Consider the following 22,748-nt stretch of genomic DNA (forward strand, 5'->3'; position numbering starts at 1 on the left):
CCAGTATTTCAGCTAGGGATATCTTTAGTTTTCTGCAAGTTCTTTTAGGTACTGTGTATTGGTCTGTGTAAGTTGTAAGATGCTGGAAATACACAGTCTTGAATATTTGAAAAGAGGATAGTCAAAATCTGTTTCAGATAGACGAGAAAGTCTGCAGATGCAGGAAATCCAAAGCAACACGCACAAAGTGCTGGAGGAACTCAGCAGGTCAGGCAAAGAGTAAACAGTCGACATTTCGGGCCAAGACCCTTCTTCAGTTTTGTTTCAGATAGACGTTTATTTAAAAAGAAAATGCATGCACAGTGATACTTCAGAATACATTCCCAGCAACAAATCCAAATTACGTTAACTCTAGAAGAGGTCATTATGTATTGTGATTTATGGAATGTGTTCCCATTGGCAGAGGAAATGGGAACAATATAGCCAGCTACTTAGCATACTTGGAAGACAAACCAAATTTTCTCTTGGGCCAGTAGTTCAATAAGAGATCACATTTCTGTGGGTATCACTAAGCAGTGCATTTATTTGGCAAATGCTGAAATACACACCATTCCAGACAGCTTCTCTGGAGGGAGCAAGAGCATTAACATTTCAGTGCCATAATTAACAAGCAAAAATTACTTCTGTTTCTCTTTCCACACCTTCTGAATATTTCCAGCAAATTGGCACAGTGGTCTCTCACAAACAATGTGCTAATGGCCAGATGAACTCTCTTATTCAGTTTAGGGTTGGAAGTAAGAGAATAAGGCAGAAGAAAATGAGATTTTTGTCATCTTCAGATGATCAAGATTGACAAGGGGACTTTTCACATTTTGGTTACAGGCTGATTATTTGTCGAGTTCACTGAACATAATCTCCAAGTCACTCAAAGAGGCTTTCACTGATTTCTTCAGTGGGGTGAGTTGCGCCAAATCAGGTAACCCTTAAGTCCCCTAGAAGGTCTTTGCTCCCTTCTGTGCTGCTCTTTGTCAATTCTGTGGAAGAACATCAGACGCTCGTTACAGAAATCAGAGAACAGTACATAAGCTGGTGAGGGATTCTGTGGATTACTCTAGAAATTCTTTGGAGTACACAGTGCACAGTTGGCCAAAAAAAAAACATGGAGGCCTTTAGTAATTATGTCATTACAAATCTCAACAACCGATGTGATTAGCAGTATTTAAAAAAAAATTATTAATGCATTTGTTAGGATCTGGTCATTGCCGGCAAAGTCACAGCATCTATTGGCCTTGAACTGAGTGGCTTCTTAGGGCATTTCAAAGGTCATTTAACATTCCATGACATTAGTGGATCATATACAAGCCCGACCAAGTTAAGAGCTGCAGAAAAAGATTTTTTTCCTGAGCAACATTAATGAACCAGATTAGCTTTTACAACAATCCAGTAGTTTTTTGGTCACCATTAGCAACAATTAGATTTTTAAATTTTTTTTTAAATTGTTCTGAATTTTAATTCCACAGGTATGGTAGGATTTGACCTTGAGACCTCCAAATTACTAGTCTAGTAACGTGATCTGAGTTCACAGAATACAGAGGGTTACTGTACAAGGGTAAAAAGGTCTAGGGGTAATATCAGCATGGATAAGGGAAATGATAACCATCAGAGTTGGAATAATGTCAAAGTCAATATCAAGGTTAAGTTCATTGACATATGCACATGTATATGTATGCACAGATTCTATGAAAAGCCTTCAGTAGCATCACAGGTACATAGCATCATATAAGCAGCATTCACAAGAAAAACATGAATACATAAATTATACACTTTTTTACAAAACAACATAATTAGATCAATAAAAAGCAAAGTCCATTTTAGTGCAAAGTGGTCAAAGTTATTATTCTGTTGCTCTACTGTAATGATTAGGGTGTTGCTGGTTAGTTCAAGAACTGAATGGTTGAATGGAATTAGTTGTTCTTGAACCTGGTGGTGTGGGATGCCAGGCTTCTGTACCTCCTCCCTGATGTTAGCAGTGAGAAGGAGGCAAATCCAGGGTGATGGGAATCCTTAGTGATGGATGCTGCCTTTTTGAGGCATCACTCCTTGAAGATGTCCTGGATACTATGGAGGTTAGTGCTCTTAAGTTTACAACTCTCTGCAGCTCACTTTGATCCTGTGCAGTAGCAGCCCCATATCAGAAGGTGATGCAGCCAGTTAGAACGATCTCCACAGTACATCTGTAGAAATTTTTTTAAAAAAAAGTTTTTTAATACATTTTCTACATAACTACAGATAAAAAAAAACCCAGATCAAAATGAAGGACATTGAGACAGTGCAAAAATAAGCAAATAATAACAATCTGATACAGAGAAAGATAATTGAAAAAGCACCCAAATTGAAGACAAGTAAAATTAGTGCCCTCCCCAAGCCCCACAACACAAAACAAAAAAAGGAAACTCCAGACCACCCACAACACAATATAGAAAATATAAATCAGGACAATCAAACCCCCAAACTGTGAATACACTTAGCAACAGAAGATATTAATGCCTGCTACCAAAAGAAAAAGGAGCTGAAAGCAAGGGACTGAAAAAAAAAAACCTTAGTTAGGAGGAAGGTTATGAAAGTACTCAATAAAAGGTCCCCAGACCTTATGTAACTTTAAGTCCGAATTAAGAATTGAGTAATGAATTTTTTCAAGGTCCAAGCAGGCCATAATATCATTAAGCCATTTAGCATGCGTGGGCGGGGCAACATCTCTCCATCTAAGAAGGATTACCGGTAAATGTCTAGCCAGGAGAGAGGCAAATGATAATATTCGACACTTAGACGAACTCAGACGTAAATCTGTCTCACCCCAGAACCCGAACAGAGCAATTAAAGGGTTTGGTTCTAGGTGGTGATTCAGAATATACGATAACGTTATAAAGACATCTTTCCAAAATTTCTCCAAGCTAGGACAAAACCAGTACATATGATTGAGAGAGGCCTCGCCCCTTTTGCATTTATCACAAAGCGGACTGATGTTAGGGTAAAATCGAGATAGTTTAGATTTAGACATATGGGCTCTATGAACAATCTTATACTGTAAGAGGCAATGGCGAGCACAAAGAGAGGTTGTATTAACCGATTTGAGAATCGAGTCCCAAGTCTCATCAGATAAGGAGGTATTTAAATCCTGCTCCCATGCTGTTTTAATTTTATCCACAGGGGCACGTCATAAGGCTGCTAATTTATCTTGAATACTTGATATTAAACCTTTACCTAGCGGATTAATGGAAAGGAAAAAGTCCATAACATTTTTCTCAGGCATTTCAGGGAAGTTAGGAATTAAAGGAACAATAAGGTGTCTAATTTGGAGATATCTAAAAAAATGAGCATTGGGCAGATTGAACTTAGCAGAGAGCTGTTGGAAAGAAGCGAAGCAATTATCAATAAAAAGATCTTCAAAATGTCTAATGCCCTTCCTATACCAATCATGGAATGCTGAGTCATACGTAGTGGGTAGAAAAAGGTGATTATGTACGACAGGACTGGAAACGGAAAAACCATGGAAACCATAGAATTTCCTAAACTGAGCCCAAATACGCAAAGTGTGTCTAACAAGAGGATTAACTATTAATCTGGACAAACTACTAGGGAGTACAGAGCCAAGAAGTGCAGAGTTAGATAGTTCTTTAGTGGAGCTCAACTCCATTGCCACCCAATTAGGGCACTCGGGTTGGCCATGGAAAAAAGACCAAAAGGTAGCACAACGTATATTGACTGCCCAGTAATATAAACGAAAGTTAGGTAAAGCCATGCCACCCTCTTTTTTAGGTTTTTGGAGATAGACTTTATTAATTCTAGAGTGCTTATTCTTCCACAGATATGACAAAATAATAGAGTCTAAGGAATCAAAAAAAGATTTAGGAATAAAAATTGGGATTGATTGAAATAAGTATAAAAGTTTAGGGAGAACATACATTTTAACAACATTAATACGACCTACCAACGACATAGATAGAGGTGACCATTGTACCAGACTCTGTTTTATAGTATATGCAAGGTTGGCAAAATTTTCACGAAAGAGATCTTTAAACTTCCTTGTGACTGTAATCCCAAGACAGGTAAATTGATTATGGACTACTTTAAAAGGGAGATCACGAAATGTTAATTCTTGTGCTTCTTTATTAATTGGAAAAAGTTCGCTCTTATGGAAATTAAGTTTATAGCCAGAGAACTGGCTAAACTGGTCAAGAAGTGAAAACATTGGAGGTAAGGATGTAGACGGATTTGAAAGAAAAAGTAATAAGTCATCAGCATAAAGAGAAACTTTATGCTCAACACCCCCTCTCCAGATCCCGGTCAATTCAGGACAATTTCGAAATGCTATCGCCAAAGGATCCATAGCCAGATCAAAGAGAAAGGGACTTAAAGGGCATCCCTGACGGGTGCCACGTTTGAGGTTAAATAACTGGGATTTCTGAAAATTAGTTAAAACAGAACATCTGTAGAAATTTGTGGGTGTTTTAGGTGACATACCAAAACACTTCAAATTCCTAATGAAAAACAGCTGCGTCGTGCCTTCTTTGAAGCTGCATTGATATGTTGGGCAAACACGAGGAAATCTGCAGATGCTGGAAATTCAAGCAACACACACAAATGCTGGTGGAATGCAGCAGGCCAGGCAGCATCTATAGGAAGAAGTGTAGCTGACATTTTGGGCAGAGACCCTTCGTCAGGACTAACTGAAAGAAGAGATCGTAAGATCTGTTGATATGTTGGGTCCAGGTTAGATCCTGAGAGATGTTGACACCCAAGAACTTGAATCAGGGCATTATCACTCTATTTATTATTTATATAGAATGAATCTACACAATATTGAAACATAGAGGGATCTAGAGGTCAGAGGGCATGAAGCAAAGAGTTAGCATGGCAGTAGGGCAGATAATTAGCAAAGGCTAATGTAAAGTTGACTTGAAAGGACCTGTGTCCTACTGGTGGCGTCTTTTTACATGATGATTTTGGGTTCTGTTTTTATCATTGAGACTCAGCTGCAATTTTAACATATGCTTGCAGAATGAGAAGCTGTAGTAGTTTGCTACTAGGACAACCCAGCACTTAAAACAGCTGGAGCTATAGCAACCTCAAAAAGTTGAACCTAAAATAACCATTCCCCTTTGGAACGGTGTGAATTTGATTGATGGAATTTAAATGAGGAAAAATATCCATAATCTTAGTTCTGCAGTTTCTAATTCTTTTACTCCTTTATAAGTGGTCCTAAGTTATATTCTAAACAAAGATTAATTATGCCATATTTCAAACTATCAATTTAAAAATATTCTATTCACAATTACAGGTGTCCTTATCTATATTTATAATGAAAGAAAATGTAATGGAAGCTTGATAGGAGTAAAAATGCATCATGGTAATTTTAGTCTTGCCTTCATGGGGCTTCTTCCTGGAAACACCCCACAAATATTTAATTGAATATCCGTGATGCCTCCACTACAGAAGTAGACTCTAAATACTTGTGCAAAATTTCTGTAGATGTATGGTGGAGAGCATTCTGTCTGGTTACCTCACAGCCTGGTATGGAGCTTCCAATGCACAGGATTGCAAGAAGCTATAGAGCAGGGGTTCCCAACCTTTTTTTATGATCTGGAGCCTTACCATTAACTGAGGGATCTTTGGACCGAGGTTGGGAACCTCTTCTGTAGAGTAATGTAGACTTGGCCAGCTCCAGCAGAGGAACAGTTCTCGCCAGACAGCCTCAAGAGGTAGTGCCTCAAAAAGGCTGTATTCGTCACCCTAACTCTCACTGTTCTGGACATACCCTGTTCTTGTTACCATCAACAGGAAACAGGTGAAGACCCATTCCACTTAGGAACAGCTTATTCCCCTCCTCCACCAGATATCTGAACAGTCCAAGAATCTATGTGTTTTTTCCTTTTCTTTGTACTGTTTATTTACATTTGTAAGTTATAGTCACTTCATGTATTTGCACTGTATTGCTACCACAAAATACTAATTTTCACATCATGCAAGTCAGTGATAATAAACTTGATCTGATTCCTTAATTTGCATTAATTTGTAATTAATAGAGCTGCTGCCTTTGACTTGGATCATCTGTGTGGTCCTCCATGTAAATGGAAAACTGTGAAGTCAGAAGAGAAAAAGAAATTGGTTTCCAGTGAGAAGTGGGGGTGATGGAAGGTGAATAGGAAAGAGGAGAAAGAAGCAGTGACATAAAGAGAATTGAGGCAGGAGGGGAGGCAAGACAGACAAAAAAGAAATGGCATTCTCCAATTCACCAAGTGTAACACCACTGTCAAAAGGCTTTAATATTGTTTCCTGTATTACAAGTATCAAAGTTCAGTTATCATTCTACAAAGTATTAAGGAAAAACAATTTTTTTTTGGTGAAATCATTTGCTCTTAGTTTGGAATTTGCTCGATACTTGAAATTTCTGGTTGCAATCAGCAAAATTCCCTTGTTAACAGCAATTAACCCATGTGTGTGCTGAATTTATTTAGATTAGTTGTTTTCTCACACCTGTGATTTTAAAAAGACAAGTGCGGTTAATAGCTAAGTATTGATAGGGGTGCATTCATGGTGCTGTGGTTCTATGAGTATCTGTCATACTATATTATCACTTTCTTTTGATAATCATTTCTAAAAATAAGTATAAATGCAAGAAGTACAGCTGGCATGAACAAAATACATAACAAAGTGTAAAAATCCATGCCAAGCTGTTGCTGCTCTAAAGTTGTGTCCGTTTCCCACCAGATATATCAGTATTTTTACAAGTGAAACATAGAACACCTACAGCACAATATAGGCCCTTCGGCCCACAAAGTTGTGCCGAACATGTCCCTACCTTAGAAATTACTAGGCTTACCCATAGCCCTCTATTTTTCTAAGCTCCATGTACCTATCCAAAAGTCCCTTAAAAGACCCTATTGTATCCACCTCCACCACCGTTGCCAGCAGCCCGTTCCATGCACTTACCACTCTCTCCGTAAAAAGCTTACCCCTGACATCTCTGTACCTACTCCCCAGCACATTGAACCTATGTCCTCTTGTGGCAACCATTTCAGCCCTGGGAAAAAGCCTCTGACTACCACTGAAGTTAGACCAGTGGTAATATACATCATATGTACAAAATTTTAATTCAGGAAATTTCATTTTTACTTTATTTTAATGATCTAGACAAAGCATCACATTACTCCTAAGTGTTTGACCCGTATTTTTCTTCCACACTGATTATATATCAATGACAGAATTAAAAAGTGGGGCCTACTAGTATGGACAAATCGTTCCATAAATCACCATGTGTCTTGAAGTTCAAAATCCAACTAAGTTATCTAAAATGATGAAGATTTTGATCTCTGATGGAGGAATCTGTCAGCACAATATCAAAACATGAATGTCAAAATTTGAGCTAGACTGTTCTTAAGGTTTATTCGCGTGGCATTCAAGATGAGATATAGTATGCAATCTCTGCAGTGGAAATTAAGTAAATAACTTGGTTATGACAAACTGATGTCAGGCATTTGCGGGGTAGGATGCTGGGAAAGTGTTGTGTGGACTAGATTCTTCGTCCTTTCTATCTCCCAGGTCTCAATAACGTGGTGGTGTTCATATTAATTGAGTGGTAAAGAACAGTGAAGCATTGGCTCTGAGCAGAGGTTTAAATGGATGGAATTCTCTGGCTTAGAGGGAGGGAATTTTTACTCATAAACAGATTTTATGAGGATCTAGGGAGAAGAATCAGGTTTATTAGTACTGACATAAGTCTTGAAATTTATGAGCTGTGAAGAAGAATCCAGGCAACTGTGTTTTTCCCAGTCACGTAGAGGGTAGTTTTCCACTGACCTTAGATGTCTTCTTCTTTCGGCAATTTCCGGTCAAGATGGCAGCAAGCTGCAATGTCGAAATCATGTCTCAGACTTCATTGTTTTTTAGGTTTGTAGGGATGGTTTTGGGGACAGTTCGGGGAGTTACTGATTAGGTTAAGGTTTAGGGATGAGGGAGGAATTAGAGGTCAGCCTGGAATCTAAGTTGGAGCACTTTGCAGTCGAAGACCAGTGATCCCCTTGGGCAGGTGTTGGGTTGGCAAGCACTGCGGATGAAGACCGGTGTTTCCCAGAGTTTATGACCACTGGAGACTGGATGTTTGGAGGCCGCCTGTCCTGAATTTGAAGGTGTGTGTGGTGGGGGGAGGGAGTAAATCAGTTTGCTTTGCTGTTGTTTTGTTTAGTTGTGGCAGTTGTGTTGTTGTTGTTGTTGTTTGTTGTTGTTGTTTGTTCTGTTGGAACACTTTGGGCATGCTTTGTTGGCACCAGAATGTGTGGCAGCACTTGGCGCGCTGCCCCCAGCAATCCTCAGGTTGTATGGTTGTTAGCGTAAAAGCCGCATTTCACTGCAAATTACTCTGAGTCTGAATACTAGCATAGGCTACCGGAGTCTTGGGGAGAAAGCTAGAGTAGTTTCACTGCTCCTGCCAGTTAAAGTATGGGTCTTTATGACTGATTTCAAAAGCCCTCTTCCTGCTTTATCCCACCTGCCTGCAGAATCCTTCTGATTAAAAAAAGGCAAAATTTGGGAAGAGCAATGTAATTAATCTCCCTTTACTTGTACTTAGTACACTTCAGTCAATGACCACGTTAAGCCTAAATGGAGTTGAGATGGTCACATTGTAGAGTGCCTCCATTCAGATGGCAATTGTGATTTGAGCTTCTGGTTGTCAGATGGAGATGCAGCACAGTAAAGCATCCTCTGGTCCAACAGGTCTGCATTGACCATCAAGCACCTATATTTACACTAATCCTACTTAAACCATTTTATAATCCTGCCATCTTCACTCAATTCCCCTCAGATTCTACTATTCAGCTACATTCATAGGGACAATTTAACCTCCAACTCACAAACTTTTCAGCACGTGGGTGGAAACTGGCCCACCGATAGAAAACTCACGGTCACAGGGATTCATGCAAACTGCACACAGACTAAACTGGAAGTCATGATTACGTTCTGGTCATGAGAGCTACGAGGCAACAACTCTACAGCTGCACTACTTACTGCTTCTTTAATGCACTTTCCCTTCTCCATTTGACCTCTGCCTCCTGAAGCAGCTCGGTGCAAGCTCGAGAAACTACCTTGTCTTCTAAATGGGCATTTTTCTGAACTGAAAGGTTATGATGACTTAGCATTTCTGATTTCAGTTTCCTGCATTATAATCATTCTTTGTTTACCCTATCTCCAAACTGTCCTTTTGCTCCTGTTCTATACCCCACCCTCTATTAGCAAAGCTCTCCCCTTTGTCACTCGGTCTCTTCACTCTCACCTTGTCACAGATCTCCTCCTTTGTTTACGTCTGACAATTCCCAATGCTGATGGAAGGTCATTGAAGTTTAGGATAAACTTGAAGCTGCAGGATAAACTTCAAGCAAATGTGGCTGGGATACAAAAAGGGTGACAAAGTTACAAAGAAAGTTATAGTTGTGGTCATTTCCAAAGGTCAGGAGTCAAATCCAATTCTGGAGAAAAACACAGAACTATTTGTGACAGTAAATCATTTCTGTGGAATCTCTCTTTGGAGGATGTGTCTATGTTCAGCGCTTTGGTGCAGGGTGGTGAGAGGGGCTTGGCTGCAGTGAGTCAGCTGTCCTGGGAGCAAGTGGCCAGACAATGAGCCAGGGGAAGGCGGCAGTTCACAAGCAGCTGGAGAGGGAGATAGAGGTCTGATATCTTGAACCTGCCAAGGGGGAGCATATATCTCTAAGGTGGCACTTTCGCTCACTGCTGGAGGAGGCCTCATGAAGTGGAAATTCTTCAATATCGCACTTCATTTAGGCTTTGGCTCCCTGAACCATTTCTATCCCCATAGACACTACTCAACTTGCTGAGTATTTCCAGCACTTTCTGTTTTAAAATATCAGACTCTAAAAGTGAGTAGTTGTGTTAAACTTAAGCCTCTTTTTTAAAAATGAAAACTGCTTCGGATCAGCTGGAATTTTTGGTGCCTGAACCAGTGCTTATTCAGTAGGCCTGGGAAAGGTAAATTGTTCACTTACTCTGGTATAAGAAAAGACACACTGTATTCAAAATGAAGATGTTTAAAAATTAAGTGATTTTCTCCAGCTTCCATATCCAGAGTTGCTTAAGTAGAGCTCTTAGCCTCTTTACTTTGGTATTGCACAAATCTGACAGATCCACCAGCAAGCCTGTCCAAGGCATTATTTCACCTTGTGTCGCTCTGAGCAATGCGACGTGATTATCTGCTGCCTGTCTCCTCAAGTCATACACAAACGTCATGCACTTTCCATTTTATGAATCTGAGAGGTTATTGGTGTCCCGTAAAAGATCTTCTGTTGTTATTTGTTGTGGTCACATGCAGTGTTGGGTAGCATGAGTATTCTTGAAAATGATTGGCCCATTTAAAATGCCAAGGATGCATCACAATGGTTTATTTCCAATTGGCTGATAATCTGGTTTAAGATGGCATGGATGAAGCACAGCGACAGCTTGCTGGTAGCAACCAAAACAAAAAAAAAATCACTGTATGTATCACAGTCCTTCTCGGATGCGATTACCGCAATCAAAAGCCTGTAATGTCACATTTGGAACTGAGCTGTTGAACAGGCTGTATGGCCTGGCATTTTTGCAGTGTGGATTGAAGTCTCGAAGGTTGCGGCATGGTGTGTACGGCCGAATCAAGGCTGCGAGGCCCAGGAACGAGAGCGAGGAATGAGCTGATGTTTGGCCACTGCTGGAGTGGATTTGGAAGCGATTTGATGCGGCAGAACTGAGGTGAGACGAGCAGAGGTGATGCAGAGACGAGATTTGATCAATTTAAGCACTGGGCTGAATCAAGGCAGTGAGACCTGGGCCCGAGAGTAAGCTATGACTCTAGGTTTGGACAACTTAAGCACTAGACCAGATTGAAAAGGTCAGGGTGTGGGACTGGAGACAACGGACTGGCTGGTTCAGCACGCTGCTTTGCGGAGTTTACTCATCTTTGCGCTGAACTGAAGCTGCGGCCTGCAACAATTGGGCTCCTGAATCAGCTACAGTGAAGACTGGCTTTGTGGCTGTGGACTCAGTTCTCAATGTTATTTGCTTACTTTTATTGCACGATTTGTTATTTTTTTCTGCTCATTGAGTGTTTGACAGTCTTTTTTTAATGGATTCTATTGGGTTTTTGTTTCTTGGCTGCCTGTAAGGAGACAAATTTCAAGGCTGTATAGAATACATACTTAGATAATAAATAACATGCGAGATTCTGCAAATGCTGGAAATATTGAGCACGCACACAATATGCTGGAGGAACATCTACAGAGGCGAATAAACAGTTGATGCTTTGGTCTGAAACCCTTCCTCACTTAGGGTCTCATTAACTTGGTAAGCATTAATTCTTTAATAATGGTCGGAAATGCTTTGTTGGTCTCTTCCTTGGATTTTGATGCAAGTAAATAACTATTGTTAGATTTCACTCAAATTTATATTATAAACACTTGATATCCATTCAGATTGTTAAGTGCTTGTTTGAAAAATTTGTCTTTTCAGTGAACAGTGGCTTCCTGATGCTAACCAAACAAGACTTCAGTACTTGACCCTTGTCCAGCCTGAATTCAGTGAATAAGAACATTTATCAGTGGGGAATCTCAACTGGCCCAGACAACTGACAGCTTAAAATTCATTCCCTGCACATGATAGCATTCCTTTACATTATATTTCTAATGTGAATATTTTGCCAGGCAGTTGGCTGTGTGGGCAAGAGGTTGCAAAGCATTTATTGAAATCTTTATATATTAGAAGTATATGATAATGTGATTTGAGGTAACAGACAAACTCATTTGCAACCACTTTGAATTTTCTGCTCATTAGGGAAAGGTGTTGGACAAATGGGGGTAGGGTGGGTGGTATTGCAGATTGTCTGGAAAATAACAGGTATATTTTCCTTTGTTGGCATTATCTTCAGTCTGAAAATTAAGGTGCGTATGAGAAGAGCAATGTATTCTTCTTTAGTTTGCTTTCCATATTTTCATCCCAGGACGTGGGTTAAGAATGTAGTCTGGTTATTACTTTCAAGTTGTAAAGTAATGAGATGAAAACATTCTCGTGGACGTCTTGCTGTTAGAGCGATTTGCAATTTTCCTGTATCATCAATTGAACACCAGCACTGGAGCTGGCTTCCACTGTGAGCATCCATGTAAATAAAATAAATGAGAAAAGCTGATGGGTGAAGATATCATTTCTGTTTCAAATTTTAGAATGATGTTTTCCCATTTTAATACATGGATATGTATGGCAAAGCACCTGTGCGACATATTAAGCATGAAACATTAATATTCAGATTATGGGGATTTTTAAATTGCAGAATAGAAATCTCTGCTTCCTGTGGTTTTCTCCATTTCAGGTTGTGGAAAATGCAATCTGAAATTGCGCTTATTTAAAAAAAAATATCCTGAAGTACCATCTTAAATAGCTTCATTAAGTTAAAATGCTGGATGGGATCATGCAGACCTGTAGCAAGTGGTTGCATGAGGACCACTGATTGTTTGTCAATCGTCATTCGCTCCTCAGGATGTCTTCATTTTTTATGCATGCACAGCCAGAGATGTCCTGAAGGTAAGATGCTGGTGCTTGATACTCTCAGCTCTTTCACTGGAATCACCACTGAGGCCAGCTATGGAACAGTGATGGGCTGAAGACAAGGCCTGTATGTTTTATACTTAGGCTTCAGCTGTATTCCAGGGAAGGAAAAGGCAGCCCTTTTCACATAAAAGGGGACATCAACCCTTTCGGGAAAACATAGTAGGTGCTTGACTTGAGTTACTTTATTTTTATGTTTTCATTATTTATTACTGTTTTATTATTTTTATAGTTAAATGTTTTACTTTTAATAATTTTAAATTTTGTTAAAGATATTTGAATATTTTCTGAATGTCTCTAAGAGAGACAACTAAAAACTGAAGTAACTTACTCTGAAATAGTTTTGGCAGCGAGCAAGCTGTCCAAGGGCCTCGGGTTCCTCCACCTGAAGACTACTTGCTGCTTGAAGTCCCTCTGTTTCTTCCAGCATCCCAATGGTGTAGAGGGATCATCTTGTCTGGCCAGGTGTCACTTAATGTCAGCAGGACCAAGCAACTGATCGTAGACTTTACGAGAGGGAAACCAGAGGTCCATGTGCCAGTCATCATCGGAGGATTAAAGGTGGAGAACATTAGTGATGTTAAATTCCTGGGTGTTACTATTTCCAAGGACCTGTCATGGACCCAGCATGTAAATGCAATTGCAAAGAAAGCATCTACTTCCTTAGGAGTTGGTAGAGATTTGGCATTAGATCAAAAACTTTGACAAACTTCTGTAGATGTGTAGTGGAGAATGTAATGACTGGCTGCATCACGGCCTGGTATGGAACCACCAATGCCTTTGAATAGAAAATCCTACAAAAGGTAGTGGATTTGGCCTGGTACACCATGGTTAAAATCCTCCCAACGATTGTGCACATCTATATTAAACGCTGTCCGAGGAAAGCAGCATCCATCATCAGAGATCCTCACCACCCAGGCCATGCTCTTTACTTGCTGCTGCCATCAGGTAGAAGATACACAAGCCTCAGGACTTGCACCACCAGGTTCAAGAAAAGTTACTACCCTACACTCACCAGGCTATAACCATATAACAATCACAGCACGGAAACAGGCCATTCCGGCCCTCCTAGTCCGTGCCGAACTCTTAATCTCACCTAGTCCCACCTACCCGCACTCAGCCCATAACCCTCCACTCCTTTCCTGTCCATATACCTATCAAACAAACAGGCTCTTGAACAAAAAGGGATATATCCACTTACTTACCCATCCATTGAGATGTTCCCACAACCAATGATCTGACCTTAAGAACTCTTAACCTTGCTATTTCATTTCCTTGTTATTTATTTATACTTGCATTTGTACAGTTTGTTGTCTTCTGCACTGTAGGTGATCCTCTTACAGTGACTATTCAATAGACTTCCTGAGTATCACCGCAGCAAAATGAATCTCAGGGTTGTATTGGTGACATAGATGTACTCTGATAATAAAATTTACTTTACTATGATCAGAAATAGTGATCACAGACCAGCAGGGGCTAAGGGAGGTAGGACTGGGCTGAGGCCAAGTCCAGGATGGTCTAGCCCATGTGATTGACATGTCAGTTTCACAACAATGTTCACAAAGTAAGTATGCTGGATTTTGTTCAGAATGTGGATTCATTAGTCCTGTGTTTGGACAACACCACAGATGCTGATTATTAAGTTAGAAGTCCTTCACAAACAAAAGAGATTTTGCAGGTGCTGGAGATACAGAGCAACACACACAAAATGCTGGAGGAATTCAGCGGGTCAGGCTGCATCAGTAGAAATGAGTAAACAGTCGATGTTTTGGGCTGAGACCCTTCTTCAGGTTTGGAAAGGAAGGTGGAGGATGCAAGAATGAAAAGATGGGGATGGGGAAGGGAGGTGAAGGAGGATTAGCTAGAAGGTGCTAGGTGAAGCCAGGTGAGTGGGAAAAGTAAAGGGCTGGAGAAGAAGGAAACTGGTAGGAGAGGAGAGTGAACCATGGGAGAAAGGGAAGGAGGAGGGCCAGCAGGGAACGGTGATAGGCATGTGAAGAGAAGAGTTAAGAGACCAGAATGGGGGATAGAAAAAGAGGGAAGGGGTAGGGCAAATAATTTTTACTGGAAGAACATATCAACATTCATGCTATCAGGTTGGTGGCTGCCTAGATGGAATATGCTCCTGCTCCCTGAGAGTGGCCTTGTAGTGGCAAAAGAGGAAGCCAAGAACCAACATGTCAGAACAAGAATGGGTATAGGAATTAAAATGGTTAGCTACTGTGAAATTCTGCATTTGGTGGATGGAGCGGAGGAACTCGACAAAGCACTCCTCCAGTTTACGTCTACCCTCATATTCTGTCTCGATAGCTTCCACCCTGATGGCCTGAACATTGACTTCTCCTTCTGGTAAGTATTTTCCCCACCCTCTTCCCTCTTATTCTATTCCCTACTCTAGCCTCTTACCAGTTCTCCTCACCTGCCTATCACCTCCCCCTGGTGTCCCTCCTTCTTCCCTATCTCCCACGGTCCACTCTACTCTCCTATGTTTCCTTTTTCTCCAGCCCTTAATCTTTCCTACCCACCTGGCCTCACATATCACCTTCCAGCTATCCTCCTTCTCTTTTCCCCCACCTTTTCATTCTGGCGTCTTCTCCCTTTCTCTCCAGCCCTAAAGAAGAGTCCTGAAAGGTCAACTGTTTATATAATTTCCACAGTTCGGTGCTTGACCTGCCTGAGCTCCTCCAGAGTTTTGTACGTGTTATGAATTTTGCAGATTAAAATTGTGAACAATGAAAGATGATAGGTAATGTATAAAAGCAAACCTCAAGGTTGTAAATTTATACATTCTTTGATAATAAATGTATTTTGAATCTTGAAAACTAAAGTACTTTGTTATTAGCCATCATATAACATTCTGAGACTGCGTTAATGTTAAATACTAGCTTTACAGACTAATCGAGTTTGGCAGTTTTCCTGCTATTTTCCTGGTGTTAACTTCCTCATCACCTCCTCTTGATGGTAATACTGTATTTGGAAAGCATTAATCTACTTGCATTAGCAGTAGAGCATATACAGCCTCTGGTGATTCAGTTAGTTAACACATCAAATTTAACTGCGAATGTCATTATCTGGGGCTGGGAATCCTGTGGCCATTTCTCTCCTCCACAGGGGACTTAGATTAATAGAATGAAGCTCCTCAGCAAAAGACAAGTTGTCGGCATGTTCTATACTTCTAGAAAGTAGTTTGCATTGAAATCTGTTTATTGGCACTAGTCCTTCCATGAAAAAAACAATTTTGAAGATTAACACAATTCACATAGAAAATATCAGTATTTATAGCCACAAATGATTTGGCATCTGATATAAGAAATAAAGCATCTTTGAGGCAGTAAGGAGCTGTATTCTCTGATTGATATGCACTGAATGATTAGCTAACCTGCTTTGCAGTGATAAGAAAATGCTGCATTCTGCTGGTGGCAGAGTTTCCTATTGCTGCTCTTTGGTGGATTTACCGTAATTGCATAGGTGCAATGCATCTGGGGACAGATCAGATCAGATCAGATCAGTAGGGAGAGTCATATGCTTTCAGAAGATTTCTTCTAATCTGTCCATTGTTGCTCACTAGTGCACAGTGATCTTCTTGGACTCTCCATTTATACTATCTCACCTTGTGATTTACTGTTCTGTTAAGTCAATGCACCTTTGACATGGTTTCTTGCATTAGGTCCTTGCATGTGTAATTTGGACTATTGAAATATTTTTTACATTGATGTAACTGTACTATCCACTACTTCAAATAATAGCTTGTATGCTTGTGCGAGGGGAAAATTGGCTAAAGTAGACTGTGAAATTGCATTACAAATTGCAAATACTAAGAAATATTTCACTAAAAAATAATGGTTTGATGATCATTTCATGGCACAAGTAAGTTTATGGATACCAAAATAGTTTAAAAGTCTTACAGCCAGCAGAGTAGTAAGTCTATATTTTTGGAAATAATGATTGATAAAGAAGGAGAAGGTAACGTAAGAGGAAATAGAAAAATATTTAAAAAATAGTACAAGATCCTACAACTTTGTAAAAAGAGGGGGAAATATAATCGTGATCTGCTCAGACAAATGGGATGAGATACTACTATGGGAAATAAAGAAATGGCTGAGGTATTAAACTAACATTTTGTATTTGTATTTCCTCTGGATATGAGCCATAAATTTAACAGAAACAGAGAAGTTGAGTGTGCAGTAATAGTATGAAACTAAAGTGCCCAGTGATGATAAGAATCATGAAGTAGATCAAGACAACTAAGGGAAAAAAAAACCTGAAGAAATTAAAGGGACAAAAAGCTGGCCAAACCCCTGCACTTGATAACCTATATTGTAAAAGGCGAACAAAATCAAAAAGTGTGAATGCAGGACTGAAGGTGTTATATTCAGATGTGTGCAGAATATGGAATAAGGTAGATGAACTTGTAGTGCTGTTGCAGATATGCAAGAATGATGATGGAGGCGTCACTGAATCATGGGTGGAAGATGATAACTGCTGGGAGCTTAATGTTGAAGGATACACATTGTATTGAAAGGACCAGCAGGAAGGCAGAGGGTTTGGTGTTGCTCTGTTGGTGTAACGTTCTCGCTCGGGTGTGAAGTAACGCCGAGGTAAACGTCGAGATAAACCAGAATCAATGCAAACGAGACCGCAGTAAGATTAACCATTTACTGTTCACTCTTCACATTAACGCATGGTGAAAACTGTTGAAAAACAATACAAGATTGGTACAGTGTTTGTTCCCTTCTAAATATCACATTTACATTGTGAATACTTGCAAAGGTAAAACTACAATAACTACATTACATTAAAGTGCAGCATACAGTCAGAATCTAGCTGCTCCATTGGCTGCTTTAGATACACTTCAATACAAACTATCCCGACTCTTTAACTGACGAAAAGGTAAACCTTACCGACCGTCGTTACTTTTAACAGAATCGGCGTTAACATTTTAACTCCAAATACCGATTATCTAATGACTTACAGCGTTGCTTTCACTGTGTCTTTGGTGCATAGAGAGACCCTAGTCAGCGTTATGGTCGCACATGTGAGTGACCCCCGCCCTTGCGTGAATCTCAAACCGGTAATTCCCCACAAGACGCGGCGAACCCGGATGTGACGTCATCGCAGCCGCGATGTATTACAGACAAATCAATTGATTTAAACAATCCTAACTTTAACTAAAAAATGCTAACAAATTACTACGCGAAAATATTATAAACTAAATAACTGCCATAAAGGCAGCACACTCCCCGCTTGGCCTTCGTAAGGTCACAATGAACATAATACGAACTTCAGTCTCTAAATCAGTCGTTAGGTAGAAGTAGAATGACTTCTGTAACAGGCCTTTGGTAAATTTTCCCATCGCCTTGGTCAGTAGTTTTCAACTCGACTTCCCTGACATGTCCATCCCTACTAGGGAATGTGGCAGTGATTCTGGCCATTGGCCAGCAGTTGCCGGCGATTTGCTTGTCCTTGAGCAGGACTAAATCTCCAACTTGAAGGTCCCTTCTCCATTGCTTTGTGTACAGGTCCTTATCGGAGAAGTCCCCTGGTGGAGGGGCAGCTCCTGCCTTCTGCGTAAGGAGCATTGATGGCGACAGTATGAAGGGGTTTTCCGGGTCAGAAGACACGGGTAGGAGTGGTCGTGCATTCATAATGGCTGTGACCTCTGCCATTGGTGTGCCCAGTACCTCGTGGGTCGATCGGATGCTTTGCTGCATCTCAGGTCTCCTTTTCGTGGTTTTTTGCAAGGGCGTGAACCGCTTGACTGCCTGCTCTTTGTTGTTTGGCAAGCACTGGCGTGGTTCTCTGAAAGGTAGTGGGGCGACCCCACTATTTGCTTTGTCTCTGAAGACCTTGGTGTCCTCCGTTTTTAAGATGGTGGCATCTTGAGCCGATGGAGCGAGTTTATTATCATGCTCCTTTTGAGCAAAGACAGACTGACCGAGCGTCTCGTCAGTTACTTTGCGCTTGTTAAAGCCTTGTGGTGCTTCCTGGACGCACATGGAACTTGTGCGGGGTTGAAGAATCGTATGGCGGCTACTCTCTAGCACATTGGTCTTGAGTGTGTTAGCCGTTGATTTGTGTTCGTTGCCAGGGCACACCTCTCCTATCACCACCCAGCCCAGATCCAGGCGTTGGGCAAAGGGGGCGTCGTGTGGTCCATTGACCTGCTGCCTAACCTTGTGTACCCGGAGAACATCCCTCCCTAATAGCAGGAGTATTTCTGCTTCTGGATCCAGCTCTGGGATGTATTTGGCGATGTGGTGGAGATGTGGTTGGTGTAGCACCGCACTTGGTGTCGGGATCTCAGTGCGGTTATTCAAGATTTTCTCGCACTCTACGAGTGGGGGGAGACAGATGAGGACTTTACCATCCAGGGACTCGATCTGGAAGCCTTCGGCCCTCCTTCCGTAAGTTTTCATGTTGCCTGAGCAAGTTCTAAGGTAGTATGGGAACTGCTCACTCTCAATGTTGAACAAGTTAAAGAACTTTGGACTGACTAGCGAGCGGTTGCTCTGATCGTCCAGAATTACGTAGGCTTTGATGGCCTTGTCTTTGGCTCCCTTAGGGTACACCTTAGTGAGACAGATCTTTGAACAAGAACGGCTTGCCTGAGCTTGACCGCAAACTTCCGTACAGCTCGAGCTGACAACAGTTGTCCTGGAGTGAGCTTCTCCCTCCCCGCCGTCCTGTTGTGGGGGTGAAGGAGCGTTGTCGGTTTGCGGTGACGGGCCAGGATGCATGGCCCAGTCGTGATTAGTGCTATCACATTCCAGGCACTTCACGGCGATCGTACACTCTCTCGCACAGTGAGAGGTCGAGGAACAGCATCTAAAGCATATTCCTTTCTCCTCGAGGAGGGCCTTCTTCTCTTCGAGGGGTTTTTCCCTAAACGTTCTGCATCTTTTGAGGGGGTGGGGTTTGTTATGCAATGGACAATTCTTGCTAGGGTCGTTGTTAGTTGTAAGGACTTCAGTCTTAAGCGCTGAGACTGGTTTAGTAATGTTGGAATTATTCGAAGTGGATTTATCTGGCTTGGTGTAAATTGTACTGCTTCCTGGACCTATGAGGCTAGGATCGTTTCGCTTCTTCGCCTCCTTGCACACGAACCTGGTGAAATACTCGAAGGGAGGGAATTGACCTTCGTGTTCTTCCTTGTAATCTGAGGCAACGGACAACCACCTGTCCTGCAGCCCAAATGGAAGTTTGTCCACGAGTTGTCTAATCCCGGTTGGAGTGTCTAGGTATACTAGACCAGCTGAGTGGCCATCTTCTTTGGCGCCTTGAATCTCCAAGAGTAAATCTCCAAATTCTCTTAGCTTGGTGTGGTCCTTGGCTGACACCTTAGGAAAATTTCCCAAACGTTGGCATAGCGCCGCCTCAATAATTTCGGGGGCTCCGTAGCCCTCCTGAAGTCTCTCCCATGCTTTCTTCAATGCTAGCTCGGGTTTGTTGATGTACACTGAACGCATGCGTCTCACCTGTTCGCATGATTCTTTTCCCAGCCATTTTGCCATAAGATCCAACTCCTGGGTTGCTCTGAGCTGGAATCCGTCGATAGCGTTGGTGAAAGTGGAGTACCATGCACGGTAATTTTCGGGTTTATCGTCAAACCGGTATAGTCCTGAAGTGACGAGATCCCGTCGTGCGAAATACCGTGCTGCGGATTCATCTGCAGGTGGCGTGCGGGCTGAGGGAACATGTCCACAGGTACATGACTGAGGGCGTACATCTGTTATGGGATTTGCTGGTCTGGACTCAGTCTTTGCCTCTCTTCTCCCCAAATCCGGTAAGTTCGGTGTCGAGAAGTACTTGTCATGAGCCCTTGCATTCCTGGGTTCATCGCGGAGTTGCGAGGGTAAATTATCTTCCTCGGATGGACGTGATGCCGTCGGGCCTCTCCAAGACTCCTCGTGAAGTGGGACGTTATCGAATAAGTAAGGAGAGGAAGAAAGAGTCTTCCATTCCATTTGAGATTGGACATAGTCCCTTGTACGTTCCAATCCGATCTTTTCTGAGGTAGATTTTCCGTCCTTCGGATCATGCATTTCTTCGGCGTCTTCTATTAACTCTGCTTCCACCTCGGCAGCTGCTGCTTCTCGTTCTAGCTTCAGCGCTTCTAACCGTGCCTCTACCCTTTTCCTTTCCAATTCGTTTTCGGCTTCTCTGGCAGCCGCTTCGGCTTCTCTGGCGGCCTTTTCCTTCTGGTTTTCGGCTTCTCTGGCAGCCGCTTCGGCTTCTCTGGCAGCCTTTTCCTTCTGGTTTTCGGCTTCTCTGGCAGCCGCTTTCATCTTTACTTCTAATTCTTCTTTGGCAAAGCGCGCTCGCACCTTGGCGGCTTCTGCTTTCGCTCTTGCTTGGGTGGCCTTACTTGATGCCCTACTGCCCCTGTCGCAGGATGACGATGACTTTGACAACGACTTGATGCTGGATCGGGTTGACATGGCTGCACTTTAAACACCTGATAATGCCGCTTTTTCACTGTAACGTTCTCGCTCGGGTGTGAAGTAACGCCGAGGTAAACGTCGAGATAAACCAGAATCAATGCAAACGAGACCGCAGTAAGATTAACCATTTACTGTTCACTCTTCACATTAACGCATGGTGAAAACTGTTGAAAAACAATACAAGATTGGTACAGTGTTTGTTCCCTTCTAAATATCACATTTACATTGTGAATACTTGCAAAGGTAAAACTACAATAACTACATTACATTAAAGTGCAGCATACAGTCAGAATCTAGCTGCTCCACTGGCTGCTTTAGATACACTTCAATACAAACTATCCCGACTCTTTAACTGACGAAAAGGTAAACCTTACCGACCGTCGTTACTTTTAACAGAATCGGCGTTAACATTTTAACTCCAAATACCGATTATCTAATGACTTACAGCGTTGCTTTCACTGTGTCTTTGGTGCATAGAGAGACCCTAGTCAGCGTTATGGTCGCACATGTGAGTGACCCCCGCCCTTGCGTGAATCTCAAACCGGTAATTCCCCACAAGACGCGGCGAACCCGGATGTGACGTCATCGCAGCCGCGATGTATTACAGACAAATCAATTGATTTAAACAATCCTAACTTTAACTAAAAAATGCTAACAAATTACTACGCGAAAATATTATAAACTAAATAACTGCCATAAAGGCAGCACAGTTGGTAAAAAATTAAATAAAATCACTAAAAGAGGTGACATAGGGTTGGAAGGTGTTGAATCACTGTGGATAGAGTTAAGGAACTGCAAGGGTAAAAAGATCCTGATGGGAGATGTATTCAGACCCCCCCCCCCCCCAAACATTAGTAAGGATGTGGCCTACAAGTTACAACAAGAGATAGAAAATGCATGCAATGTTACAATAGTCATGGGGAACTTCAATATGCAGGTAAATTAGGAAAATCAATTGGTGCTGGATTCAGGAGGGGGAATTTCTAGAGTGTCAATGAGATGGCTTTTTAGAACAGCTCACGGTTGAGCCCACTAGGGGACTAGTTATTCTGGATTGGGTGTTGTGCAATGAATTAGAATTGATTAGAGACTTTAAGGTAAAAGAAACCATTGGGGCAAGTGATCACAATATGATCAAATTCACCCTGAAATTTGAGAAGGAGAAGCTAAAATTAGATGTATCAGCATTGCAGTGGTGTAAAGTGAATTTCAGAGGCATGAGTGAGGAGTTGGCCAGAATTGATCGGAAAAGAACACTAGCAGGGATGACAGCAGAGCAGCGATGGCTGGAATTTCTGGAAGCATTTCAGAAAGCACTGGATATATATATCCCAAAGAGGAAGAAGGATCCTAAAGGATAGATGACACAACTGTGGTTAACAAGAGAAGTCAAAGCCAACATAAAAGCCTTAGAGAGGGCAAACAGTAGAGCAAAAATTAGTGGGAAGTTAAAGGATTGGAAAGCTTTTAAAAACCAACAGGAGGGAACAAGAAAGACATTAAGAAAGTAAAGATGGAATATGAAAGTAAGCTAGCCAATAATATTAAAGAGGATATCAGAAGTTTCTTCAGATAAATAAAGTGTAAAGGGGAGGTGAGAATGGATATCGGACTGTTGGAAAATGATACTCCAGAGTTAGTAATGGGGGACAAGGAAATGGTGGATGAACTGAGTAATTATTTTGCTTCAGTCTTCATGGTACAAGACGCTAGCAGGGTCAGGGTCAT

General features: G+C 41.6%; 2 protein-coding genes across 6 annotated transcripts in view; one reads left to right on the forward strand and one right to left on the reverse strand.

Moving 5' to 3' along the window:
- The window catches only part of cacna2d3a (calcium channel, voltage-dependent, alpha 2/delta subunit 3a), a 782,368-nt gene that overhangs the window by 42,498 nt on the left and 717,122 nt on the right, over window positions 1-22,748 (forward strand). The gene's annotated exons all lie outside the window — the stretch shown is intronic.
- On the reverse strand, window positions 17,166-21,724 carry LOC140741806 (uncharacterized). The gene is made up of 2 exons (XM_073072210.1): window positions 21,466-21,724; window positions 17,166-21,184 (listed from the first exon to the last, which is right to left on the reverse strand). The coding sequence occupies exon 2, from the start codon at window positions 21,015-21,017 to the stop codon at window positions 17,874-17,876; it is 3,144 nt and encodes a 1,047-aa protein (XP_072928311.1). The 5' UTR covers window positions 21,018-21,184; window positions 21,466-21,724; the 3' UTR covers window positions 17,166-17,873.

The sequence above is a fragment of the Hemitrygon akajei genome, chromosome 19 (genome assembly GCF_048418815.1).
Source record: "Hemitrygon akajei chromosome 19, sHemAka1.3, whole genome shotgun sequence".
Taxonomy (NCBI): Eukaryota; Metazoa; Chordata; class Chondrichthyes; order Myliobatiformes; family Dasyatidae; genus Hemitrygon; species Hemitrygon akajei.

Bases quoted from the DNA above. Each gene is read 5' to 3' on its own strand.
- LOC140741806 (XM_073072210.1), bottom strand. From the start codon at position 21,017: ATGTCAACCCGATCCAGCATCAAGTCGTTGTCAAAGTCATCGTCATCC.